We start from the raw sequence: 23,720 nt of genomic DNA, 5'->3' as shown, positions 1-23,720 counted from the left end.
CCTCGCTGCTGGGGGAGGAGTTCAGAGACAGAAGAATACCTGCGCCGTTTCTCATGCGGTGAAATGCGCCGGAGTCCGTGCAGAAAAAGGCCCTGGTCTGAGAAATGCAGAAATGAAATACAATCTCGCTGCTTCGTTAACGAGCGGGAATCTGAATCAAATAATAAAGTAACGGAATTGTCTGTCATGGGAGGGTATTAGATAGACGGTGTGTATACGGTGTATATGGTGTGTGTGTGTATATACGGTATATACGGTGTGTGTGTATATATGGTGTATATGGTGTGTGTGTGTGTGTGTGTGTGTGTGTGTATGTATATATATATAATGCTTCCGTGGCTCGGGCGGAGGCTTCGGGGCTCGTTTCCGGCTCCCGCGATTTGTCTCGTTGTGATGAGTCAGCAGATTAATCGCTCGAAACAATTTAACTGAGAAACTTCCTGCATCGCGATCGGTAACAATGTAACCAAACCCCCCCAACAAACAAAGAGGGGGCCCCGGTTACTGGAAACAGCAGATGGGGCCAGCAGGGGTGTCCAGGAGCCCTCGAGAAGCAGAATATATACCCCTACTGTCACTCTGTATTAACCCCCCCATCTACTGTCACTCAATATATACCCCCCATAATGTCACTCCGCATATACCCCCCCTCCTGTCACTCTGTATATACCCCTCCATAATGTCACTCCGCATATACCCCCTACTGTCACTCTGTATATACCCCCCTCCTGTCACTCTGTATATACTCCTCCATAATGTCACTCCGCATATACCCCCCATAATGTCACTCCGCATATACCCCCCTCCTGTCACTCTGTATATACCCCTCCATAATGTCACTCTGTATATACCCCCCTACTGTCACTCTGTATATACCCCCCTACTGTCACTCTGTATATACCCCCATAATGTCACTCTGTATATACCCCCCCATAATGTCACTCTGTATATACCCCGGACTGTCTCATGTTGTCATCGCCCCCCCCCTTACGGCCTGTGCCTCCTCCTCGCCGCCTACCCCTTCCGTGCCCTCCCTAATGCTCTCCCCATCCTCTAACCCTTCCCCGGTGCTCTCCTCCCTCTCCGTACCCTCCCATTCTCTGTACCCAACCCTGGCCCAGTCCCCGGCCTCAGTGCCCGGCCCACCCTGTCACCCGGTGCCCACCCTCTCCGTCTCCTTTATTGCTCCCTGGCTGCCGCCCCACCTGCTGCTCCAGCTGCCCGGACTCCACGCCTGTTACCCGCGCACTCCTCGCTAATCCCGGCTCCTTCATGGCGGATTATCACAAACCCGACCAGCAGACCCTGCAGGGCCTGAAAGACACGGCCAACCGGCTGCGGATCCTCTCCATCAGGGCGACCACGGCGGCCGGCTCCGGGTGAGTTATGGCGGGCACCTGTCTTATATAGGTGTGAAGCGGACGGTACCACCTGCGGGGGAGCCCCGAACACATTGCGTGCAGTGGGGGTGACTCTGAGTTAGTCTGTAAAACCTGGGGTAAAATATACCCCAGTGCCCCTCCTGCCCAGATACCCCACTGCCCCTCCTGCCCAGATACCCCACTGCCCCTCCTGCTCAGGTGCCTCAGTGCCCCTCCTGCCCAGATACCCCAGTGCCCCTCCTGCCCAGGCTCCTCAGTGACCCCTTTGCCCAGGTGCCCGCGATACAGTGCTGTTGCTGAGGTGAGGGTCCGGGGTTAGGGCAAAAGCGAGGAGAGTGCACTCTGAGGTGTAGTGTGTACAGTGAGCCGTGACACGGAGTTGGGGTTTGGTAAATACCGTACAGGTGAACGGCCGCGGCTCCCTTCACCTGCTGACAGGACGATAAGGGGTTAAATAGTTTGGACTCTGTACGGGTCGCTGAAGATTCTTTTATTCCCGTTTCGGTATTTTGGACCCCATGAGATCCGCCTCTCGGCTGAGATGTTGGGGAGACTTTTTGTGGCCCCTGTGATGTGTTATTATTATTCTTACTATTATTTATTGTTATTATTATTCTTACTATTATTTACTACTTACTATTATTTATTGGTATTATTTATTATTAGTAGTAGTGGTATTATTTGTTGTTATTATGTATTATTTATTATTATTATTAGTATTAGTATTATTTATTGTTGTTGTTATTTATTAATATTATTATTATCTGTATACACCTCTCTGTTATATTCTAGCACCGGCGGGAATGAAGCTGCAGCTTGCGCGCGGCGCTCCATATATTAGATCTCATTATTTTATATAACGGGCCGTTTATCTCTTCCGTCCGGCCTCATTATTTAAAAGACGAGGCTTACAGAGGGTTAAATAAACCAGCGAATAGGAAGCAGTTTTTGTGTTTCTGGTAAATGCCCCGCCAGGGGGTGAGATCCGCTAGTGGAAGGAGGTAGCCGTGGGCATTACCAGGGTGTGCCCGCGGGGTGCGGCCGGCAGGGGCATTAAGGATCATTCTCCGGGTTGACAGTTTCTGCAATTCCAATTGCATCTTGTTATGAGTCTGTCTCCAGGATGATGGGAGTTGTAGTCCTCAGCAGCCGCTGTGCCGGAGTCTGCCCCTTTGTGCCTCTGTCCATAAACCCCTAATCTGTGGTACCTGCCCCTTCAGCCCCCAGTATCTGTGATAACTGCCCCATCAGCCCCCAGTATCTGCGATGCCTGTCCCTATTACCCCCGAGTATCTGTGGTAACTGCCCTGTTTCGGCCCCTCATTGAGAATGAGAAACAATCCGATAAAAACCCTGAGAATGAAAATAAAACGAGATTGGAAGAAATTCCTGACCTTCGGCTATTTTTACTCCGAGCCCCAGGGCCAAAACCTTCAGGGGCCCCGAATTCTACAGCGGGTTACTGGGTGCCCCCCAAAGCCGCCCCCCCACATTTCCTGCCCCCTGCCCCGGGACCTGTATGACGGGGCATTTTGGGCGCTCCTCGCGGCTCCCGCTCTTTAACAGCATGCAAAATGATCAAACGATCAGCCAATCAGGAGGCTGCATTCTGAAAAAACTTTAAGATCCATCATATCAGAAAGAAAAGCGCGATCCGAACCCCCGAGGATGGCGTTACCGGGGGCTGCGTGTAAAGCTCTATGTTGTTAATATGTAGCGTGTTTGGCACACGGATGTTTTTTGTCCGGATTTGACAGGTAAAGGAAGTCGGTTTTTATGAAACTGGAGGAGATTCTGATGAAAGAGTAAAAAGTGATAAAAAGTTACGAGATCGGCTGTTGGGAAAGCGCTGGGGGGGAAAAACCACAGCCAGGAACCGGGGAAATTACAGCAGCCCCCGGTGGGGCAACTTAAAGAGGAAATACAGCAGCCCCGGGGCAGTTTGAGGAAGTTCTTCTCTTTTATCCGGTTGTTAAAATAACAGAAACTATTCATGCGCATTAACCACTGATCTGTAACAGGGGGGCTGTTTCTGCAGCACAGGGGGCATTTCTGTAACAGGGGGGGGCTGTTTCTACAGCACAGGGGGCATTTCTGTAACAGCACAGGGGGTATTTCTGTATCCCGAGAACCCGCTGACTCGCATCATAAGTGGTTTATGGAGTTGCTGTAAGTAAGTTTTAGGCCGGCCCCCGAGGGACGGCGGGGGGGCCGGATTAGGAGTAGCCTCAGCTCCGGTCTGCGTTTAGGTTGGGGGGCTCCGGTCTGCCTTTAGGTCGGGGGGCTCCGGTCTGCGTTTCGGTCGGGGGGCTCCGGTCTGCGTTTCGGTCGGGGGGCTCCGGTCTGCGTTTAGGTTGGGGGGCTCCGGTCTGCCTTTAGGTCGGGGGGCTCCGGTCTGCGTTTCGGTCGGGGGGCTCCGGTCTGCGTTTCGGTCGGGGGGCTCCGGTCTGCGTTTAGGTTGGGGGGCTCCGGTCTGCCTTTAGGTCGGGGGGCTCCGGTCTGCGTTTAGGTCGGGGAGCCCCGGCAGAGACGTTACAATTGGCTTTTTTTCTTGTTTTTCTGTGTTTGGAGTCGCCGCCGGCTGCATTTCACGCTTCGCAGTCACCAAAAGGGCGAAGTCGCCCTGACTCTGCAAATCGCGCATTAAATGCATTCCTGCTGCTTGGAATGTTCGGCCCAAAATTCAGAAGGTCATGCGCGGCCCAAGCCCCCGTCTTCTAAATGACATTATTATTTTTACTATTAGTATTATTATTATTATTCATTTTATTATTATTAATATTATTTTTACTATTATTACTATTATTATTATTATTATTATTATTCATTTTATTATTATTAATATTATTTTTACTATTATTACTATTGTTATTATTATTATTATTATCATTGCACGGAGAATATATTTCCCAGAATGCCCCAGGCCACCCGCACCTCATTGGCTGCCGGATCCGTGTATATTGAATTCTTTGTAATTTATGTTTGACAACCGGAGGGGGACTCGGCACCAGGGGGGTAAATTAATGCCCCATTGGTGCACTTGCTGGAAAGACATGTTGCCATATCAGCAGCAAAGTACAGATTTTTTGTATGCGTTTAGATTTTTTTAGGGTAAAAAGGCAGATTTGTTTTCTTTGCCTCGTCGGCCCGGGTTTTATTCGGATAATATCTTTAATTTCTGGAGTTTTATGTTTTTTTTACCTTTGCCTGCTCCCCGTTTCAGGTTTTGAAGAGGAGGCGTTCACCTGTGAGCACAGGACTGGGAGTATGAAACAAGCATGTTGGCTGCTGTGACTAATCTTTGTTTTGGTTGAAATAACAGATTTAAGCGAGTTTGTGTGTCTTGGAATTAACCCCGTTATCTGCGCTGTAAGAATGAGTAATCATATTTATGTAAAGACGTTATTCCCGTGTGGAACGCGCCGGGCGCTCCCATTGTCTCGGTCCTAACATGCATGGTAAATACTGAGCGATGTTTACCCCCTTCCGGGATCTGGGGGGTAAATAACCCCCGAGGATCTGCCCCGGCTGCTGGAATATGGGGGCAATTATCAGCGGGGATTCTCTATTAGGAGTCCCGTTCTGCCTGCAGGATTCCTCACCTTAGCGGGAACACTCCGGGCTCGCGATAACTTTCTGTCGAAAGCCCGGAAATGAACTGGTTAATCTTTACACGCATGTTCTTTTTAACCCCTTAGGCACCCGACGTCATGCTGCAGCTCAGCGGAGATCATGGCTGTGCTGTTCTTCCACACCATGAAGTACAAAGCCCAGGACCCCAGAAATGCCAGCAACGACCGCTTCGTGATGTCCAAGGTGGGGGGAGATGTTGGCAGAAACCCCTCTAACCCCCCCTCGACCACCCGCCAACCTGTTATCACACCCAGCAAGGGGGGTGACGGGGAATCGGCTCGGTACCCAAAACACAGAATCCAAGCCCAAAATGTCTCATTCTGCCACTAGAGTTAGAACATTCGGGGTGGGATATAAAAGAAAGAATAGTTTGCGGGGCGAAAGGAGAATTGCAAGCTCTTTGGGGTAAAATCCCAGAAATAGACAGTTTTCAAGTGGCTTTTACATCCTGCAGCCTGTTCCAAAGAGCTTGCAATCTGTCAGCGGGAATGAACTCCACTCCATGAAATATGGAGCCGATAAACATTTTCTTGGGGTCAAATTATCCTAAAAACAGCTTTATACCCCATCAGCCTAACAGGACGCTGCCGGTACCGGGGCAGTAAATTCCTGGACGCTTTCCAGTCCTGATTCCCGGGGAAGCTGTCTGCTGTGTTTTGCTTCGCTGTCCGTGTTTTGTCTCGTCCTAAAAAATGCGATTTGGAAGTGTGAGAACGATGGGTTTGTTTCCCGTTTCGTTTCAGGGTCACGCCGCGCCGATCCTCTACGCCGTGTGGGCAGAAGCCGGCTTCATCCCCGAGTCGGAGTTACTGAATCTGAGAAAAATCGACTCCATCCTGGAAGGTCACCCGGTGCCGGTGAGTAATAACGGGGAAGACGTTTTCTGCTGCGCACTTCCTGACGAGGGGGCGACGTGAGAATCCATACAAGAAGCAGAGCGGAAACAATAAAACAATAAAAACAATAAAAAGAAATCAAAACGACATTTTACGTACAATTTCTGCCAGAATATTGAAACTTTATAACAGCCAAAGCCCCTGAAACCCCCTTTTCTAACTCTTTTTACCGCGTCGCATCCTTCCGGGTTCTGATGGGGAAATTTATCTTAATATTTTAGAAACAAGAATTTGTCGACGTGGCCACCGGATCCCTGGGACAAGGTCTGGGCGCGGCGTGCGGCATGGCGTACACCGGCAAGCACTTTGACAAAGCCAGGTAACGTTTCCACACTGGTGCAATGTGGTGACGTCGCTATGGCAACCAGATGAATATATTGGGTTATATTTACTAACGACTCCGGAGTAATGTGACAAATCGGGAGTAAAGAATGGATTTTTATTTCTTCTGTATATCTTTTACTTTTATTCGCTGAGCCGATGTTTCCGTTAAGCAAAGGGTTAAGGACTGTCGCCGCCCCCCCCCCTATAAATACCCCTGTGTGTCGCGCATGGTTATTATGTAACCGGGGAACATCTCAGCTGAGTCACCGTGACCAGGAAAGAAACCCGGGCCGCGGAGATCGCAGGGTTAATGAATTCCAAGCGTTTGCAACGTTAATTCGAAAGAATTCTGGACATAAAGGGTGCCGAGTATCACTCGTAGTATTTAACCGCTTGTGAGTCAGGAAACCAAGAGGTTAACGGCAGACGCTGGGATTTACTCCTGATATTTCCTGATCCGTGGGTCTCGTGCCCCCCCCATCTCGCCCGCTCTCCGGGCGTTTGAATGCGTCGGCCCGGCGTGTGTTCACCTGCACAGACCCCTTCCCGCCTCGCCTCGTCTGAACTTTGCTTCAGGTGTTTCTGCTGCTGTCGGCGCGGGAAAAAAACACAAAGCTTTAAACCGATAAAGAACTTTTTAATGTTTTGTATGTTTGGGGGATAATTTATTTCCCAGCATGCACCGGGCCGGTTAATTATTTTTATATTGCTGGCACCGACAGGGCCGCTGTGTCTGCGTCCAGCAAATGGCCGAACTTTCCTCCCGCGGCGGCTGTAAATTATTGATGGGTCTCTTCGCTCGCTCTGTAGATTTCAGCCGAATGGCGGAATTATTACAATTCTATCGATACAAAGTATAGCGTTTGTTCCGTGGATGGATTCCCGCCCGATGCTTCGCGTGGAAGTACAGATTATAACGTGTAAAATAAATTGAGGTACCGTCACTTTAAGGCCGTGTCATTGGTGACCCCGAGGAACCGACGGCCGACAGCAGAAAATCCAAACTGTAAAGAGCAGGGAGAGTAAATATTATCCCGGCCCCGACGGACAGACAGTGCTAAATTTAGAACGTAGATAATCTGTTAAGAAGGCGTTCGAGAGGCTTCTGTCTGCGATGGTGAATAATAGCGAAATAATAACATTTAATAACCTGCATGAACTTTCCGTTTCAGCCGGGGCCGGTAAGAACCTGGTTATTTGATACGTAAATATATTCTTTCCGCAGCTATCGTGTATTTTGTCTGCTTGGAGATGGGGAGGTCTCAGAAGGCTCCGTTTGGGAAGCCATGGCCTTCGCAGGGTTTTACAAACTGGACAACCTTGTCGCCATCTTCGACGTTAACCGCCTCGGACAGAGCGACCCGGCTCCGCTCCAGCACAAAGTGGACATTTACCAGAAACGCTGCGAGGCCTTCGGGTAGGAATTATAGGGTTAATCTCTAGTCCTGCGTCTCGGGGTTCCGTCTCGGGGTTCTGCCTGCTTTACTGAATCCGCCGTGTGGCCCCCAGGTGGCATACGGTTATCGTTGACGGACATAGCGTGGAGGAGCTGTGTAAGGCGCTCTGCCCGGTGAAGAACCAGCCGACGGCCATCATCGCCAAAACATTCAAAGGGAAAGGGATTCCAGGTAATTCATTCAATCGCAACACGGCAGAACACACGACGCGGCTGCCGCCCCGTTATTATTGTTATTATTATTATTATTATTATTAGTAGTAGTAGTATTATTTATTATTATTGTTGTTATTATTATTATTTATATTATTAGTAGTAGTAGTTTTATTATTATTGTTATTATTATTTATTATTATTATCGGTAATAAATGTATTTATTTAAAGTCCATCACACATAAAACACTACAGAGGAACCCAAAAGTCACAAACTGCCATAAACCTGAATTCCGCTACTAACCAGCGACCTCCTCCGCTTTGAAGCAGATTCATTCTGCCAATAAATTAGAATTGTGAATTTCAGAGGAATGGAGAAATATCGCTGCTTCCCTTTAACGCGTTTCGCAGCCTCTGAGGTCGGCTCTCGCAATCTGAAGGTTTCTTCAGGATCCTGTTTTTTGGAGAAGCTCGTCGCGCCGATCTTGATGCAGATAATTTGGAGATAAAAATCAGATGGTCCCGGAAAATATGGCCTCGCCTTTTCCTTGTAATATTTGGTTGATGCAGTAAGAATTGTTTTGTTGTCTTGCCGCAGGCGTGGAAGATAAGGAGAACTGGCACGGCAAGCCCCTGCCCAAAGATCTGGCCGAAGAAACCATCAAGGAGATCGAGAAAAAGATCCATAACAAGAAGAAGTTGTGCCCAACGCTGCCTGAGGAGGACGCCCCGGCCGTCAGCATCAAGAACATCAAGATGTCCTCTCCACCCAGCTACAAACTGGGAGAGAAGGTGAGTCGGCTGCTGGTGGGACCGGTTCACTGGGTTCCAGACTCGGACTGGACGTTAAATGCACGGCCGTCGGTTCTTGCAGGAATGTCTCATTATCCGATGATCTCATAAAAGGCTATTTCTCTCTCGCCAATACATTTCCGTTTCCAGAATAAGCTGTAATTTGTGAGGAAATCCATAAAATATGACCATCGTTTCTCGCAGATCGCCACTCGGAAAGCCTACGGGCAGGCGCTAGCCAAGCTGGGCCACGCGAGCGACCGAGTGGTCGCCTTGGACGGAGATACCAAAAACTCCACCTTCTCCGAGCTCTTCAAGAAGGAGCATCCGGGCCGTTTCATCGAGTGTTACATTGCTGAACAGAACATGGTAATGCTTTCCTGCGCGCTGCGGCCCAAGCACTCTCCAAGACCAACCGGTTATTCTGAGCTTAAAATATGTATCTGGATGATGACAGCAAGCGATAGAACACAAACTGTATAAAGTTAGTCCAGTTTTGAGTCGTTTTGAGTAGTATTCACAGAGACAGGTGACTGCGCGCCGGTAAGTCTGATCACAGAAAGCTGGGAGGTTATGGCAGATATGGAGTCGCGCAGCACATTCTAATCGCTGATTTGTGGAATAAGATCCAGAAGGTATTTCGCGGAGTCCGGAACCTCCTCTTTGGCTGACGTTGTTTTATTTTGGGGTAGGTGAGTGTCGCCGTCGGCTGCGCCACCCGGGATCGCACTGTGGCCTTCGCCAGCGCTTTTGCCACGTTCTTCACAAGAGCTTTTGACCAGATCCGGATGGCGGCCATTTCTGAAAGCAACATCAACCTGTGTGGCTCGCATTGCGGGGTCTCCATTGGTGAGTAAATGTCTCATAGTTACCGTGTTTCTTGTCATGAAAGAGACTGATATTCACCTGGTGCATTCGTGGCCTTGACGTTCTTGGTAATGTAGTCTCAGGTGACTTTTTGCTGCTAATAATATGAACTTGACCCGTGACTGTCGGGGATGCCCCGTTGGTGGCCGTTGGTGGCAGTTTGTGGATAGAGACACATCCTTGGTTTAGAACCCACCGTTACGATGTAACAAGTGCTATTTCCTCCCCAATGGCCCTGATTTTGTTGCTTGACAATAAACCGCATCATTTCTGCAGCTCGTGTGGAAACCTAAAACAATTTTGTAACTCGTGCTGAGAAACTGTGCGCTTCCTGAAACACGCGTGTGCAGAGCGACACTTTCCTGCCGCACGTCTTATAGCCTTTGCGAAACTCCTTGGATAAAAGTAACGCTCTTTGCTAACCTTAATCCCCGACATGGAATACTCTGTCCTCTTCCCGCAGCCGCGCAGGCGCTCTGTACCCTGCAGACCCCGGAGCTCGCAATTTACAGACTTTATCTGCTCTTTTTCCTAATATTCTTTCTTTTAGTTTTCCTCCTGATTTTCTCCATTCCCTGCTTCTATCGCAAGCGGATAGGTGTTTCCAGGTAGATCTGTGTATTCGCAGCATGAGTTTGATTAACATGCGTGGATTTTGTGTGCAAACCTCTGGCAGTTAAAGTCTTCATTGTTTCTTCTCTTATCCCTCCCCAGAAGGCTGCAGGTTTTTGGGTTTGAGTTTTCTGTTACCGTCCGGGAAGTGAATGAATGAATGTTCCTTTTTATCTCTCGGTTATATTCTCTCTTTCTTCGCTTTGTGCGATTGTATGCATTCGTTGGCTTCTGACGCTTTCAGAGCAATCAGGTTCTCAGTAAACGGATCTTCCTTCCAGGTGAGGACGGACCGTCTCAGATGGCTTTGGAGGATCTCGCCATGTTCCGCGCGGTTCCCACAGCGACCGTTTTCTACCCAAGCGATGCGGTGTCTACCGAGAAGGCTGTTGAGTTGGCAGCAAACACTAAGGTGCAGACGGGCGTTCGGGGCCCCTGTTTGACATTAAACATTTTCTGCCCCGTTAGATGTTGGAGTATCCGGGTCACCCCAACAATTACGTTTTATTTATTATTTCAATCAGGGAATTTGCTTCATTAGAACAAGTCGCCCAGAAAATGCCGTCATTTACAGCAGCAACGAGGAATTCAAAATAGGACAAGCCAAGGTCGGTACCGCCGGGGCTCGCGGGAAACGTCCTCGCGATTCATTCAGATAGAGGGGGTGAAGCCGCATTAAAGACCAGATGATTTACATTTCCCAGGGATTTCTCCCACTTTATTCCAGCCTGGATGGACATATAGATATATTTACACTCGTGTGTATATATATATAGTAAATATATCCCTTTTCCCCGATTCGCCGTATCAGGTTGTGGCTCAGAGTAAAGATGACCAAGTGACGGTCATCGGATCGGGGGTGACTCTGCACGAGATCCTCGCCGCGGCCGAGCAGCTGAAGAAAGGTGAAAACTTTGGGTTTTTTTATTTTTTTTTTAGAAAGCATAAACTCTGTAGATTTTCTGAAATTTACAAACGATTCACGATTCCATCTAAATAACTGACCTCAACCCTTCTGAGTTACGTGAAACGATTGTCATTGCATCTCCTTTATAAGCAGGTTAGGAACGAGTTGTTTTATGAAATCGGCCTGTAAATGGTGTATTCCCCTGTTACATTTTACTTCTGTTCTGTAGATAAAACTACTATCCGAATCATTGATCCGTTCACCATAAAGCCGCTGGATCGTAAGACCATCCTGGAAAGCGCTCGGGCCACCAAGGGGAGGATCATAACCGTGGAGGATCATTACTACGAGGGTACGTAGGGTCCGGCCGGACGCTGAATGTATGTTTGCGGTGAACGGAGCGCTCTGACCACAGACATCTCTTTCTCTCCCTGTCGGTTCAGGAGGGATCGGAGAAGCCGTCTCCGCAGCTGTGGTTGGAGAGCCGGGGATTACAGTCAAATCTTTGGCCGTGTCTCACGTGCCTCGTAGCGGGAAACCCGCCGAACTGCTCAAGATGTTTGGCATCGACAAAGACGCCATCGTGGAGGCAGTCCGTGCCGCCGTGTCCCAAACCACCAATTCCGTGTAGCTGACGGCCAGTAGGCGCAGAACGAGTCCGCAGCACCGTGTAATCGCCATTTATTTCAATTAAAGCTGGAAAAAATATGCTGTTTTGCTTCCTCCGTCTTGCATATTCTGTGTATTATTTTAGAAATCCAGTAAATAGCAGATCATTAATGCCAAGAATCACTTATATTATTAAAAAAATAGTTTTTAAGCATTGTCCAAACACACTCCGAGAGCTTTTATATAAGACAAGAGGGGAGGATAATAACATTGTCAGGGCTGTAGGGAAGGGGTTAAATTGTAAACAGTTTATAAACAGGGAATTATATTCTTATCACAGGTAGAGCGTCAGCCTCGGCTGTCTTCACGTTCACAGTCTAAATGCAAAGGCTCCATCCCGTCTGTCTAAAATCTTCCTTCAATACTATGTTTTATTATCCCTGTTTTGGTAAACCTGCAAAAATCACAAGCAAAATTAGTATTAATCACTAAATAGAAATACTTTGATGGCGGAAAAGCTTTGCACATTGTGACCGCGCAGCAATGGAATGAAACACATTATAGGGGCAAAAACAGAGAAGTCAAGACATTGCTGGAACAGTTAATGCTAAAAAGCACTGAAACAAAAGCAATCTGTATAAAACTTTACTAAGATACATGGGGGGCAAACTAGACATTAAAATAAACCCTACAGAGCTTTAATACTCCCCTCGTCACATCCTGCGCGGAACATGATCCGGGCGCTAAGGGGGGAGATCTGATTTAAATGCACTTTGTTTAATTAAGCGTTAATCTCTAAAAGAGGGTGAAAGTCAATTTACCGGGTAGGGGGGCTTTTCGGAGGAGCGGCAGAAAAGCTTCCACGACGCTGCGGATTCGGTGAACTAAAAAACAAGATGTTTTGGTTAATATCTCTGTTTGTGCCTAATATAATATATATATATAATATATATTCTTATAGCTTCAGAAACATAACAATTTCTTACTTAAACCAAAGTAAAATCCAATGGTTTCCAGAGACGCAAAAGAAATGAGACCGATTCCCGCCGACACCGTCCAGTCTGAAAGACAAAAACACAAAGGGGCTGGTCACGCGATCAGGGGCCCGGATCAGGGGCCCCGTCCGTCAGACAATGGATTTGGGTGATCGAGAAACGGCAGGTGAATCCTTAAAACCGATCCAAGGAGAGAGACGTCTCTCCAAATACTAGAATGACAGGAAAGGATTCCTCCGCTCAGTGCGTTTACTCCGGGGGTTGTTGGTTAATTAGGGTGGATTCATTTGTCGCAATTAATAAGAAGTAGCAGAAATTTATATCATTGTTCTTGAAAATGCCACCAAATACCGCGCCGGCCGGAAGCATGAAATCTCCTGCCGCCGTATAACGCGAGCGAAACGCGCATGCGCACCCCGAGCCCGTCTCTAGATCCACGCAGACGCTCGCGTTTCCGCACCCTGGGTACGTACCGGCGTAGTTATACGAACAGACCAGAGAAGCCCCGACCGCAAAGCAGATAATAATAAAATGGAAAAACTCATCTGGGGAAACAGAAAATTGTGATTAAAAATATGAAATAGCTGAGAAAACAGGTGAAACACGTAAAAGGTTCTGTCTTCCGTGCTGATATTACACATTTCTGGCTTTCATTTCTTTCTAGAATAAAGTCCTGTCTTGGGTTATAATTCTGGCCGCACTCAGATGACGCAGGCATTGGGTCAGATGACCGGGGCCCGTTGTACAGCGCTACGGCATATGATGGCGCTATATAAATAATAACACCCTGACGGTCTTACCGTCCTTCCTGATGCCCCAGCTTTTCCTCTGGCTCCTTGGACGAGGCCTCTCATCTTTAGGGAAAATGAGAAATTTCATTAATCCGGTGGCTCAAACATCCAATAACCGGATTTCAGGGGCACAAAGATCTTACAGCCCCCCCAAAATGATAACGGTCCTCTGCGGGGACGTTACCTTCATCGGGACTCTCCTCCTCTTTCTTTTCTTTCTCTTTCCCTCGACTTCTCTCTGTTGACAGTAAACACAGGTTTATAAATGATGTCACAGGCGCCCCCCCGTCGTTACCGTATACCGGAAGGATCTGGTACCTGTCGCCTGCTGGGAGTCCCGATTCACTTTCCTCACATCTTTAGGATTGGATTCTAGAAATAACAGAAGACGGCCAGGAAAACATTAACTCTTTGTCTCCCGGCTCGTGTCGAGCTGAACAGACAATAACCAGATCAACCCGTCTCACCCTTTGGCTTTTCCTCGGTTTCATCTCTTGTGGGTGAAATCGGTGTAACCGGCGCTACCGAGGCAGTGGGTCTCGCCGGGCCTGGAGGTGAAGAACGAAGGGTTTGTTTTCTTCATGAGAAACAGATATTGGAGAGAAATTCAGTAATCCCATGAAAGGTTAGCGTGGGGGCCGATCGGACGGCCTCTAGGTGGCACCCCATGACAGGTTTGGATTTGACACAGATATGGAGTGCAGACCGACACCGATTATCCGAATTAAATAAAATGCAAAGCTGGGGGCAATTCTTCCAATACCAGCCCTGGAATTTTATCTGTGACAAATATGACCTGCAACTGGCTTTATTTATAATTATCTGGGGATCACAGCTCAGCCCCCTATTGCCTCATTTGCACAGAAGAGGGGGGGTCAAATGACTTTAGGACCCATTTTTATTCTATTCTGTGGATTGGCTGTTTTTTTATGCTCTATACGTGAACAGTATGTTGGTTCTGTTGAGATAGATGGATAGATAGATAGATAGATAGATAGATAGATAATAGATAGATAGATAGATAGATAGATAGATAATAGATAGATAGATAGATGATTGATAATAGATAGATGATGATATATAATAGACAAATAGATAGATAGATAGATAATAGGTAGATAGATGATAGAGGGATAGATGATAGAGGGATAGATAGATAGATAGATAGATAGATAGATAGATAGATAGATAGATAGATAGATAGATAGATAGAAGGATAGATAGATAGATATTAGGAGCGTTGGGAGGCCCCGGTCACATGCCTGAAAATCTGGATAACTGGATGCTCTTTTTCAGTGACTCGAGGAATCCGTCCCTTAAGTTTGAGATCAGATCCAGCTTCTTATCTACAAATAGGAAAAAATGTTCAATGATACACTTACACTAACACAGTGCACCCAAAACACACACTCATTCTAACACACACACTCATTCTAACACACACACTCATTCTAACACACACACTCATTCTAACACACACACTCATTCTAACACACACACTCATTCTAAAACCAAACACTCACATGCTCAAATACTATACACTTAAACATGCTAATACCATACACTTACACGCACTCACGCTAATACCATGCACTTACACACACTCACTCTAATACCTTACACTTACACGCACTAACATTCACTCTAACACCATACACACACAAACACCATGCACTGACAGACACTTAAACATGCGAACTCCATGATCTTACACACACTCACTCTAGCAGCATACACTTACACACACTGACACCGCGGGACTCCCGTGGATACTCACCATTCTCTTTAGAACTGGGAAGTTCTCCGTAAATGTCTTCGTTATTCATATTTAAGAATAAATAAAACATAAGTATCCCTTTCGGTCCTTTCTCCTTCACTGAGTTCAGGATTTCTGTCTGTTTTTCCGAGGGGTCGGTGAGCTGCTGGAGCTGAAATATAAAAAAAGAGACAAAAGTGGCCAAAAAGCCTTTAATGCTAAAGAATATTAATTGGGATCCTTTATCTGTCATTTCATTTGGGAATTCCCTGTAGAAAGCCCCAGCGTGTGGATTTATGATGTCACGTGATGAATGTATGTATTACCCATAGCCTGAAATATTAACCCTTTAGATTAAGGTGAGGCTGCACACATGACCATATCTGCCATTATCCCATCCAATTTGTTTATCGGAGACTCACCGCCAGACCTTCCGCCTCCGTCAGCAGAGACACCGACTTCGTGTAACAAATCCGGACAAACAGATCGTAGGACGGATGATTCTCCTTCGGAATAGCTTTTAAAAAGTCTAAGTCTTTGGCGAAAGCCTCTTCAAAAACATCTAGAAACAGAGAATACTATCGGCATCACGAGGCAAGGAGTGCGATTACCTGATGTCTCGATGGCAATAGTTTCTGAGTAAACCTGATGGGATACATTTCTATAATCAATCAATAATTCTAAAACACTTAATTCCATGTAATGTCAAGAAACGACCCACGGAGAGTCTCTTTTGGGGATGGAATCTGATTTCTAAGAGTGGAAAAGTATCCCCCTGGAGCGTTAGAGAAATGTATCTTCAGTATTTGAAGCCCGGCTTACCTCGCTGGTCCGGGGAGAGCTCGGGAAGCGTGAATTTGCTCATGTTGATTCCTGGGAATATTTGGGAGTTTTATGGTCAGAGATCATTCAGTGAGAAGGAAGAGACGTTTGAATCATTGTTAGTTTGAGGGCGGCTTTTGGTCGCCATCCCTATTATTTTACAATCATCAGTCACCGTATTGCATCATTCAGGAATGTAAATCGATGAGACGGGAATAATATTCGTGTGACCATGTGACTCGTAAACCCCAAATCATCGGCTTTTTCACCCATTCAGCTGGGCTTCAGCTTATATAAAGCCGTGGTTATAGGCAGGATCGCCAGGAGCAGCTTGGAGACGGAATATCCCGATTTATTAAGCAATTTAATAACGAGCTGGGGCCGGGACGGAGCTTTAACCATCTGGCTACAGGAAGGCCTAGGGGCTCAGCTTCCGTCCCAAGGTTATTTCCGAAATATTCCGAGGTTTACAGTAAATAAGAAGCCAAGGGTTTATCTGCCGCGTGATTCCCCTCAGTAATCTCGGGCATTTGGCAGAAATAAGACAATCTATAACTTCTCAGTGACATCACTAACGAGCCGCAGAGCCCTGTCTTATTACATCGCAGGGTTTGTGGGACTCTGTTGTATAATAATAATGAGAACATTTCACCTCTCAGGCATCATTCCTCGATTATACATAAAAGGCCAGATTCTGTACAATAAGCCCCGGGATTAAACCCCAGCTCTAGTCTATACATTTAGTCTCCTATTAAAACGTATTACGTCATCTTGGGTTCGCATTACTTTTGTAAACTTCTTCTATTTTCGGTTAAATAACAGACGCAATTTACAACAATCTAAAAAGAGTCTAAGTCATCGTGTTTCCCAAAAACCAGAGAATTTACATTAAAACTAATTCCCGATCAGCCACGGCTGCCACAAGCCGTATAAACTTTACACGCCAGGTAAAACCTGCTAGAAGTCGCTAAACCCCGAGACATCGTTAAAGCAGATTAAGGAGGCTTTAGGAGTTTCTGAAGGATCCTCTTCAGAGAAAGGAGTAGAATTGAGGAGACCCAGCAGCTGGAACCCGGCCCAGGCACCGCAGGAGTTTTACTCACCGGAGCGGAGGGGTCCACGGGCCCTTTGGACAACGGAGTAAACGCAGGTACGTGGCTGCCGCGGGAGGAACGTGAATACAGGTTGTGCGAGTTTCTGCCTGTCTGCATTCTCCGGGTCGATGCTAATTTGCTTTTTGTGACGTCGCGGCTGCTCCTGACAGATCTGTCATCCAAACAGTGATTATATGACACGGTCTCCATCTTCCTACAGGACCCAGCGTAATAAACTCCATAACGACAAAGAGAAACCATCACATCCTTCAGAGCTTTCAGGGAAACTTTTATACCCAAAAGAAAACCACAATCCACATGGGGTGGAGGAGCTATGGAGCTTTTTCCTCCCCTGTGCGGCGGCTCGATAACATTAACGGAGAGCATTAAAGTCATGGATCTAACCCGATTTCCCCAGCCTCGGAGAAAGGCCACGGACCAGACCTTTTATCTGTTCCTTCAATCACGTTATAAGCTGACAAGCGCATGTTCCTCTACCACAAATAGTTATTTCAAATTCTGCTGCCTCCCAAATTACAAGAACTCAGCAGGTAGTTTAAAGGGCCACGAGAAAGTACACGGGAAATTCTGCCTCCTCTGCCCGGAAGTAACACTTAATGGGGCAAAACTATGGTACATAGGGCAGAAAGCAGCAAAATGATCACATAGGACAGAGTGGAAAAATACGCTTTGCTGATCCGGTTTCAGACCTAAAGAGTTTATTGCCTAAATCGATACCACCAAAACCAAGAAACCTTTCCATGTATCTACGACTTCTGGAATAAACATGATCTTCCGCATGTTTTGCTTCTTGTTCTAAGTTGCTGGTCCGGTATTTCCATCTCTCTGATTTTATAGGGAAGTTTATTACGCAAGGAGTTATCTGCCGTATTCTCGGCTACAAACTGAGCACCGCGCAGCCCCGGGGCAGAGGGCGGCAGGGCGGAGATCCACGTCTCTTGAGTCACCGTCAGGCAATAATGCAGATTTACCTGATCCGAGGGAACCAGCCGTCCTGTCTGGGCAGGCCCAGGAGAAGATCTCAGCTCTCTACGATGTGTCCAAACACGGAGACCACTCGACAGGGCAGGTATCAACTGCCATGAGTATGAAAGAGACCCCCGACTGGAAGGAGGCAAAGTGGTTGGGGGTCTCTCCCAGATCTATAAACACACATGGGAATAAAATAATCGGATCAGCTTCCTGCTAAGATGTTAAACTGTTTTACATCAGACAATCTCTAAGTTCTAAAACTCAACTGCCCAGAGACCCCCCTAGAAGCACCAGAAAAATGCGGTACAATCAGTCCTCACCAGCCACTGTATCCACCTCTGTTAGTGGCCCTGAGCTTAATGGCCGGATGGTAGTAAATCCGAGATTAGTGGCCCTGAGGCTGGTGGTTCTGAGGTTAATGGCTAGAGGACCTGAGGTTAGAGGTTACTGACCTGGGGGCTTGGGGCCACGCAAGGACATCTCCTGAAGATCAGCCTCCCAGGTATTTGCTCAGAGCTGGTAGGAAGACACAGATCCAGACACTTTGTATCAATCAAATGGATGAGGATAACGGCACTAAAAGTGCAAGATGTTCAGAATTCCAGGCTCTCCAAAACTTCAGATCCAGGTAATAAAGTACCGATACTTTGGCACGTCCACAGCTCCGCCTAGTGGCACCCCTGTGCATAGCAGGTTCACATATTCCACATTATTCCCATGACCGCGTATCTTTATAGCTTTTTACTTTGCGGCAATGCTAGCGTTAATGATGCTATTGCAAACGTTTTCAAATGTAATTTATATTTTGCGTCAAAAAGCGGGAAAATAAAATAAAGAATATATATTTCAATAATAACAGACGTTGCTGCTTTTTCTGCACGGATGGAAACGGCTCCCTCTGTTATTATTATAATTAAATACATTTCTAAATTAAAAAAATAACTTATTTACTGATTTAATATCAAACATTTCCAAAGCGCCGCCTGCGAGGTGGGCTTTAGCAGAGGAGATAATCACGCCTTTAAGAGGTGAACTAGGTCTGTGTTTCGGGCCCCTAGGCAAATAATGCATAGGGGCCCATTGAACACCAACAATTAACTTAATAAACATTAAACATATATTTATACAATATTACAGACAGACTAAGGGATGCACTGCGGTACCCGCATCCACATGAGATGCACACTGCTCGCTGCCATGATCTGAAGCAGGAATTCAGTTATTATTAACCCCTCTATCTTTGACAAGAAAAAGCCTCATTTCTGGGGGTCATACAGCCCCGCAGACCCTGCACCCCTCTGGCCCTACAGTCATGGCAGCTTTGCGTGGGAACCATGTACATCATGCCAAACACATCGTACATAAAAGCTTACAATCTAACTTGCAGGCTGGTAAACAGCTTGGTGTCAGTAATGAAGGCGGCCAGTAAAATGATATAATTGAATTTGTCCTTTAATTAACTAAATGATAAAAAAAAATCTAATGTAACCAGCCTGTAGCTTCCGCTGAACGCCCAGTAGATGTCGCTGTCGCTGTATAATGAATCATAGAGCATTCTGGGCAAATATTAACCAATGATAAATACACCGCTGCATGGCGCATGGGGAACCACCGCAGCCTCCATGCACGAGGAAGAGACTGATTAAAGAACAAAACATCCCCGCCTCGAAAAACAATACCCAACAATCACAGCCCGCATCCTAATTCATAGGGAGAAAAACAGGGGTCTTTTAAATGTTATTGCAGAGGGAGAAGATTTCAGTCCGGTCCCGCGCTGTTATGGCTTCCAGTTCCTGGGTTAAAGGGGCCGATCTGTATACCCCATCTATAAGAGCTTTTATTTCACTCCCTAATAGGAATAAGATGGTCCCTAAGCAGCCGCCAGAGGACAGGGCCGCGTCTCAGTCGTTTTCACTATTGATTTGTATCCCTCGTGCAAATAAATTATTCAGTCCGGCAGTTCTGTCTTTCACACAATTTACTTCCAGCCAACCGGAGACTTCGGACTCCAACAAGCTTAGAGGGTCTTTAAAGGGATATTAATGATAACAACGGAAGAACATAGGGCCTTGAGGCTGAGCCATAGTTAACCCCTTAATGACAAAGCCCGTACGGGCTCAAAATGCAAAATGGGACCGCCCATTGTCCTTATTAAAGACAGGAGCTTGGCCCCTGGGGCCCTTGAGAAGCGACTGATGCTCAGATCTTTGGGGCCAGGTTCATTGTCAATGGAAAACAGACAATATTGATCGGTTGGCCGGTCAGATGAACTCATAGAACGTTGTGAGGCTACTCGCCAAAAATTCTAAAATCCACTGATGTTACTGATATTTATCAGTCTATTTCTGATATAAAAATCCATGAAACTGGGCCTTTTTAGTGTAAATAACTGGGTGCCGCAGCATGACACTTCCGTTCTCGCGGATAAACCGATTGTCCTCGGGTAAAGAAACATAAAAGGTTGCATTTCGTTCTTTGTTAAAATGAAGCAATTCTTTTGGCCGGGATCCGTTGTAATTAATCAACGTGAATCGCTCGAGAAGGTTTAATCTTCTTAGAAAATGCAGGAAGCCTCACTTTCTTCAGAAAGTAGGGAAGATAATTACGCCGTGAATCAGGGGCGCTCGGCTAACTTAATTATAACAATTAGAGGGAATGAACGCCGTTCTGCCGCCAGTCACCCATAATTATTAGAAATGTTTTATTTCCATTCATCCGCCCAGACAGGGAAGACAGGAGAATATATTTCATGTATTTATACAGAGAAGTCAAAAACCATCACACCACGTGAGGCTCTGTGCCGAGGAACGACTGATCCCGTCGAATGGGGGAAGAATGGATGCCGATGAATGGGAGACACAGATAATTTGGGCTGGGGGGTAATTTCATGTCTCTGGTGAATGTTATCAGCCACTTTATAACGTGAGTTTAATATGTAAAGAAGACGGAGGTATAAATTGCTCTGTAATTGCACAGCCAGGCTTGGACATGCCTGTAAACATACAGCACGGGTGTAATCCTGGCAGTCACGGGGATCAGCTTCTGGCTGCACACATGAGGTGGAAACGCGTGTTCGCCAAGGCGCATTGTTCTTGCCGACGATGCACTTTGAGCGAGAACAACAATTAAGAAGCAACGTATCGGCATTAAATCAGAGCTCCTTCCTCCCGGAATCCGGGGCCGTTCCACTTTCGTACTTTTTGCGTGTTAAATAAAGCTTGTATGGAGGAGCAAGCGTGTGAGCGGACACGTGAGCCCTCCGTGCTCTAAACGGACTGTTTTATAGGATAGGGTACATCGCTCGGATTTCTTTTAGACTGAGTTGTCCTTCAATTGCCTCGATCGCTATAAGAGACTCCAAGTTTATTGTTTCATTATTCCGGTACAGGTTCAGGGGCACCCACATATTAATCTTCTTTTCTTGTGTTGGTTCTATCAAAGCGCCCCCCTCGCCTTCGCAAACACTCGCATTACTGAGGGTCGGCCTCCGTGGTGACCTCAGCTGCGAGATTGCTGGATGCCAGACACTTGCCGCAGCCGCTGCCAGATGGCGGGAGAGAATTTCAGAGGCTGACAGTTGCCTGGGATTTCTGCGTGATGATCATATGCTGATCCACAATGAGATTTTCTGTTTGTCAACCGGATTCGCGGACCCCCGACTCTCCAAAACGGCAAAGACTTAATCCACCGTCTTCCCAGCTGCACCCGTCGGCTCTCAGATCTCTCACCATTTGGCGGACAGCTGTAACTAAGTAAAATGATGACTTCTTCAAGAGTTCTTCATGGATTCCACGATCTATGGCCAATAGCGGAACCCATGAACCATAGGAAGGGACTGTCATGTTTGAGATGGAGCCGCAATTAACCCCTTAAGGACAATGGGTTGTCCTAAAACCCATTAAAAACAATGCATTGTGAGTCCGTACATGAAGGGGTTAAATTGGGCTCTAGAACTTTTTCCGTATAAGTATCATATTTTCCGCTCTGACATACACCAAAGTGAAAGGCACTTCGTCCGAATTCTCCCCGCTGTGCAGATTGCAGAATCCATCAGCCTTTCTATAAACGTTCTATATCCATGATATCGAAGCGTAGGAATTAGGATCATCCGGAACGTGACGGCTCCTCTTCAACCACATTATTAACATGATTTTTTTACAAAATGTTTCCAGTTAAAACAATGTAACAATGCGACAAATTATTTGTTCTTTGGGGATTACAATCTAAAGGAAACAATGATACTAATTATGATACTAATGCTGACGATGTTCCCGGCCATCGGAACCGCGTCCTCATTCCGCACGGAGCCGGTCGATGGTGTTAAGAAGGTGATTCTGGTAGAACTCGGGACGCGTGGTTAGAACTCAGAACGGGATATGTTTTAACTCCGTCTAATAAAGCCCTTCAGGGGTTTAGCTGTTTACACTGAGCCGTCTCTGTCTTCACTTCGGTTACCTGAGTCCGGGTTCTCGTGTGGCCCCCGGGGAAGGCAGTAAAACGAAGCGGGTGTTGCCTCGTTTTTTTAGAAAAAAAAAATAATCCAACTGCTTCGGCCTCAGGCTTCTCATCACAAGCGATTAACAGGGGATTGACACAGACTCCAGATGATTAAAAGCAATCGGTGAAGAATGAAACGACAGGATTTTTAAAAACAGCAAAACCGAAGAAAAATATTAATTATACTATATATAAAGGATTGCACTTATTATTATCATTGTTTTATTTATTACCATAGCAACCAATTGAATCATCCTGCTGATTGGATCATTCTTTTGGTTACTATGGTGAGAAGATCAAATTTTTTCTCTTCCAATTCTAAATATTATTTTCATTTCTTTTTGCTTTCTTGGAAATATGTTCAGCGTCTGAGCGCCTAACGCTTACCTCCCTCCCCCGGCTGGGATTCAGGTCATGTGTCTGAGGACCAAACAATTAAAATAATTAAATCAGACGCTCCTTAAAAAAAAAATCTAATGGTTTAAAGTGACACTTAACGTTTTAGCAAAGTACGCACTATGGTAAAGTGAGCGTTATGGCCGACAGGTGCCAAAACGCACGATAAGCCCAGCCATTCCCACCAGGAATTGTGGAATCCCCAATTATTTGGGTAAAATGTCGTCATTATGGAGCATCTCGAGGGCAAAAGCCGCATCATGCAATGGACGAGCGTGTTTGGGTCTCTTTAATGACACCTGAATATGATTTCATTGATTTGATTTGCGTAAGGAGGAACGCTCCATGAGACCGCGTGACACCTCGCCAGGGGGACGCCGAATTCCACATCCCCTCGCGACCCCTCGGCAGCAGAGAAGGGCTGCTTACCAAAAGCGCAGAAACGCGAGCGTTAGAGGATTGGAGGTGAGATCCTCCAGAGAATGATGCGTCTCTGCTCCAGACGTATATTTTAATGAAGTTAATTAAGAGGCTAACGAGCAGCGTTTCCGCGGAGATTTCAAGAAACACAACGTAGCAAAATGTTAATGTGTTTCTTTGTATTTTAGAAAAGTTTTTGCCGTTTCGTAGACGAATTGTTTTATAGTATTTTCACTGTGACGGTGTTTATAATAAGTGTTATTATTAGGGGAACAGGAAGCAGAACGTTGACGCTCCAGCACAACAGGAAGTGAAGGCAACAAAG

At 46.5% G+C, this 23,720-nt stretch overlaps 2 protein-coding genes across 2 annotated transcripts; one reads left to right on the top strand and one right to left on the bottom strand.

Moving 5' to 3' along the window:
- Positions 1-1,077: 1,077 nt before the first annotated feature.
- TKT (transketolase) lies at positions 1,078-11,730 on the top strand. Its single transcript, XM_053468987.1, has 14 exons — positions 1,078-1,379; positions 5,081-5,198; positions 5,759-5,872; positions 6,133-6,230; positions 7,461-7,652; positions 7,745-7,863; positions 8,443-8,636; positions 8,841-9,005; positions 9,329-9,485; positions 10,397-10,527; positions 10,640-10,723; positions 10,927-11,020; positions 11,252-11,374; positions 11,466-11,730. The coding sequence occupies exons 1-14, from the start codon at positions 1,273-1,275 to the stop codon at positions 11,651-11,653; spliced, it is 1,884 nt and encodes a 627-aa protein (XP_053324962.1). The 5' UTR covers positions 1,078-1,272; the 3' UTR covers positions 11,654-11,730.
- A 105-nt stretch (positions 11,731-11,835) lies between these two features.
- On the bottom strand, positions 11,836-19,281 carry TMEM40 (transmembrane protein 40). The gene is made up of 14 exons (XM_053469591.1): positions 19,246-19,281; positions 17,099-17,261; positions 15,996-16,046; positions 15,596-15,735; positions 15,195-15,345; positions 14,680-14,763; positions 13,885-13,965; positions 13,736-13,789; positions 13,602-13,655; positions 13,427-13,480; positions 13,100-13,171; positions 12,618-12,692; positions 12,453-12,515; positions 11,836-12,085 (listed from the first exon to the last, which is right to left on the bottom strand). Exons 1-14 carry the CDS (start codon positions 19,279-19,281, stop codon positions 12,066-12,068), a joined length of 1,098 nt encoding a protein of 365 aa, XP_053325566.1. The 3' UTR covers positions 11,836-12,065.
- Positions 19,282-23,720: the final 4,439 nt, after the last annotated feature.

The sequence above is a fragment of the Spea bombifrons genome, chromosome 6, assembly GCF_027358695.1.
Source record: "Spea bombifrons isolate aSpeBom1 chromosome 6, aSpeBom1.2.pri, whole genome shotgun sequence".
Lineage (NCBI taxonomy): Eukaryota > Metazoa > Chordata > Amphibia > Anura > Pelobatidae > Spea > Spea bombifrons.
The sequence above is the reverse complement of the archived record's forward strand: the minus strand, read 5'-3'. Positions and strand labels throughout refer to the sequence as shown.

Excerpts from the sequence above, each read along its gene's own strand:
- TKT (XM_053468987.1), top strand. The coding sequence starts at position 1,273 with ATGGCGGATTATCACAAACCCGACCAGCAGACCCTGCAGGGCCTGAAA. Across the intron at positions 7,864-8,442 it reads CAAAGGGAAAGGGATTCCAG|GCGTGGAAGATAAGGAGAAC; the intron begins GTAATTCATTCA and ends GTCTTGCCGCAG. Across the intron at positions 10,528-10,639 it reads AGTTGGCAGCAAACACTAAG|GGAATTTGCTTCATTAGAAC; the intron begins GTGCAGACGGGC and ends TATTTCAATCAG.
- TMEM40 (XM_053469591.1), bottom strand. The coding sequence starts at position 19,281 with ATGGCAGCGAGCAGTGTGCATCTCATGTGGATGCGG. Across the intron at positions 14,764-15,194 it reads TCCCAGTTCTAAAGAGAATG|ATAAGAAGCTGGATCTGATC; the intron begins GTGAGTATCCAC and ends TCCTATTTGTAG. Across the intron at positions 13,790-13,884 it reads AACCGAGGAAAAGCCAAAGG|AATCCAATCCTAAAGATGTG; the intron begins GTGAGACGGGTT and ends TGTTATTTCTAG.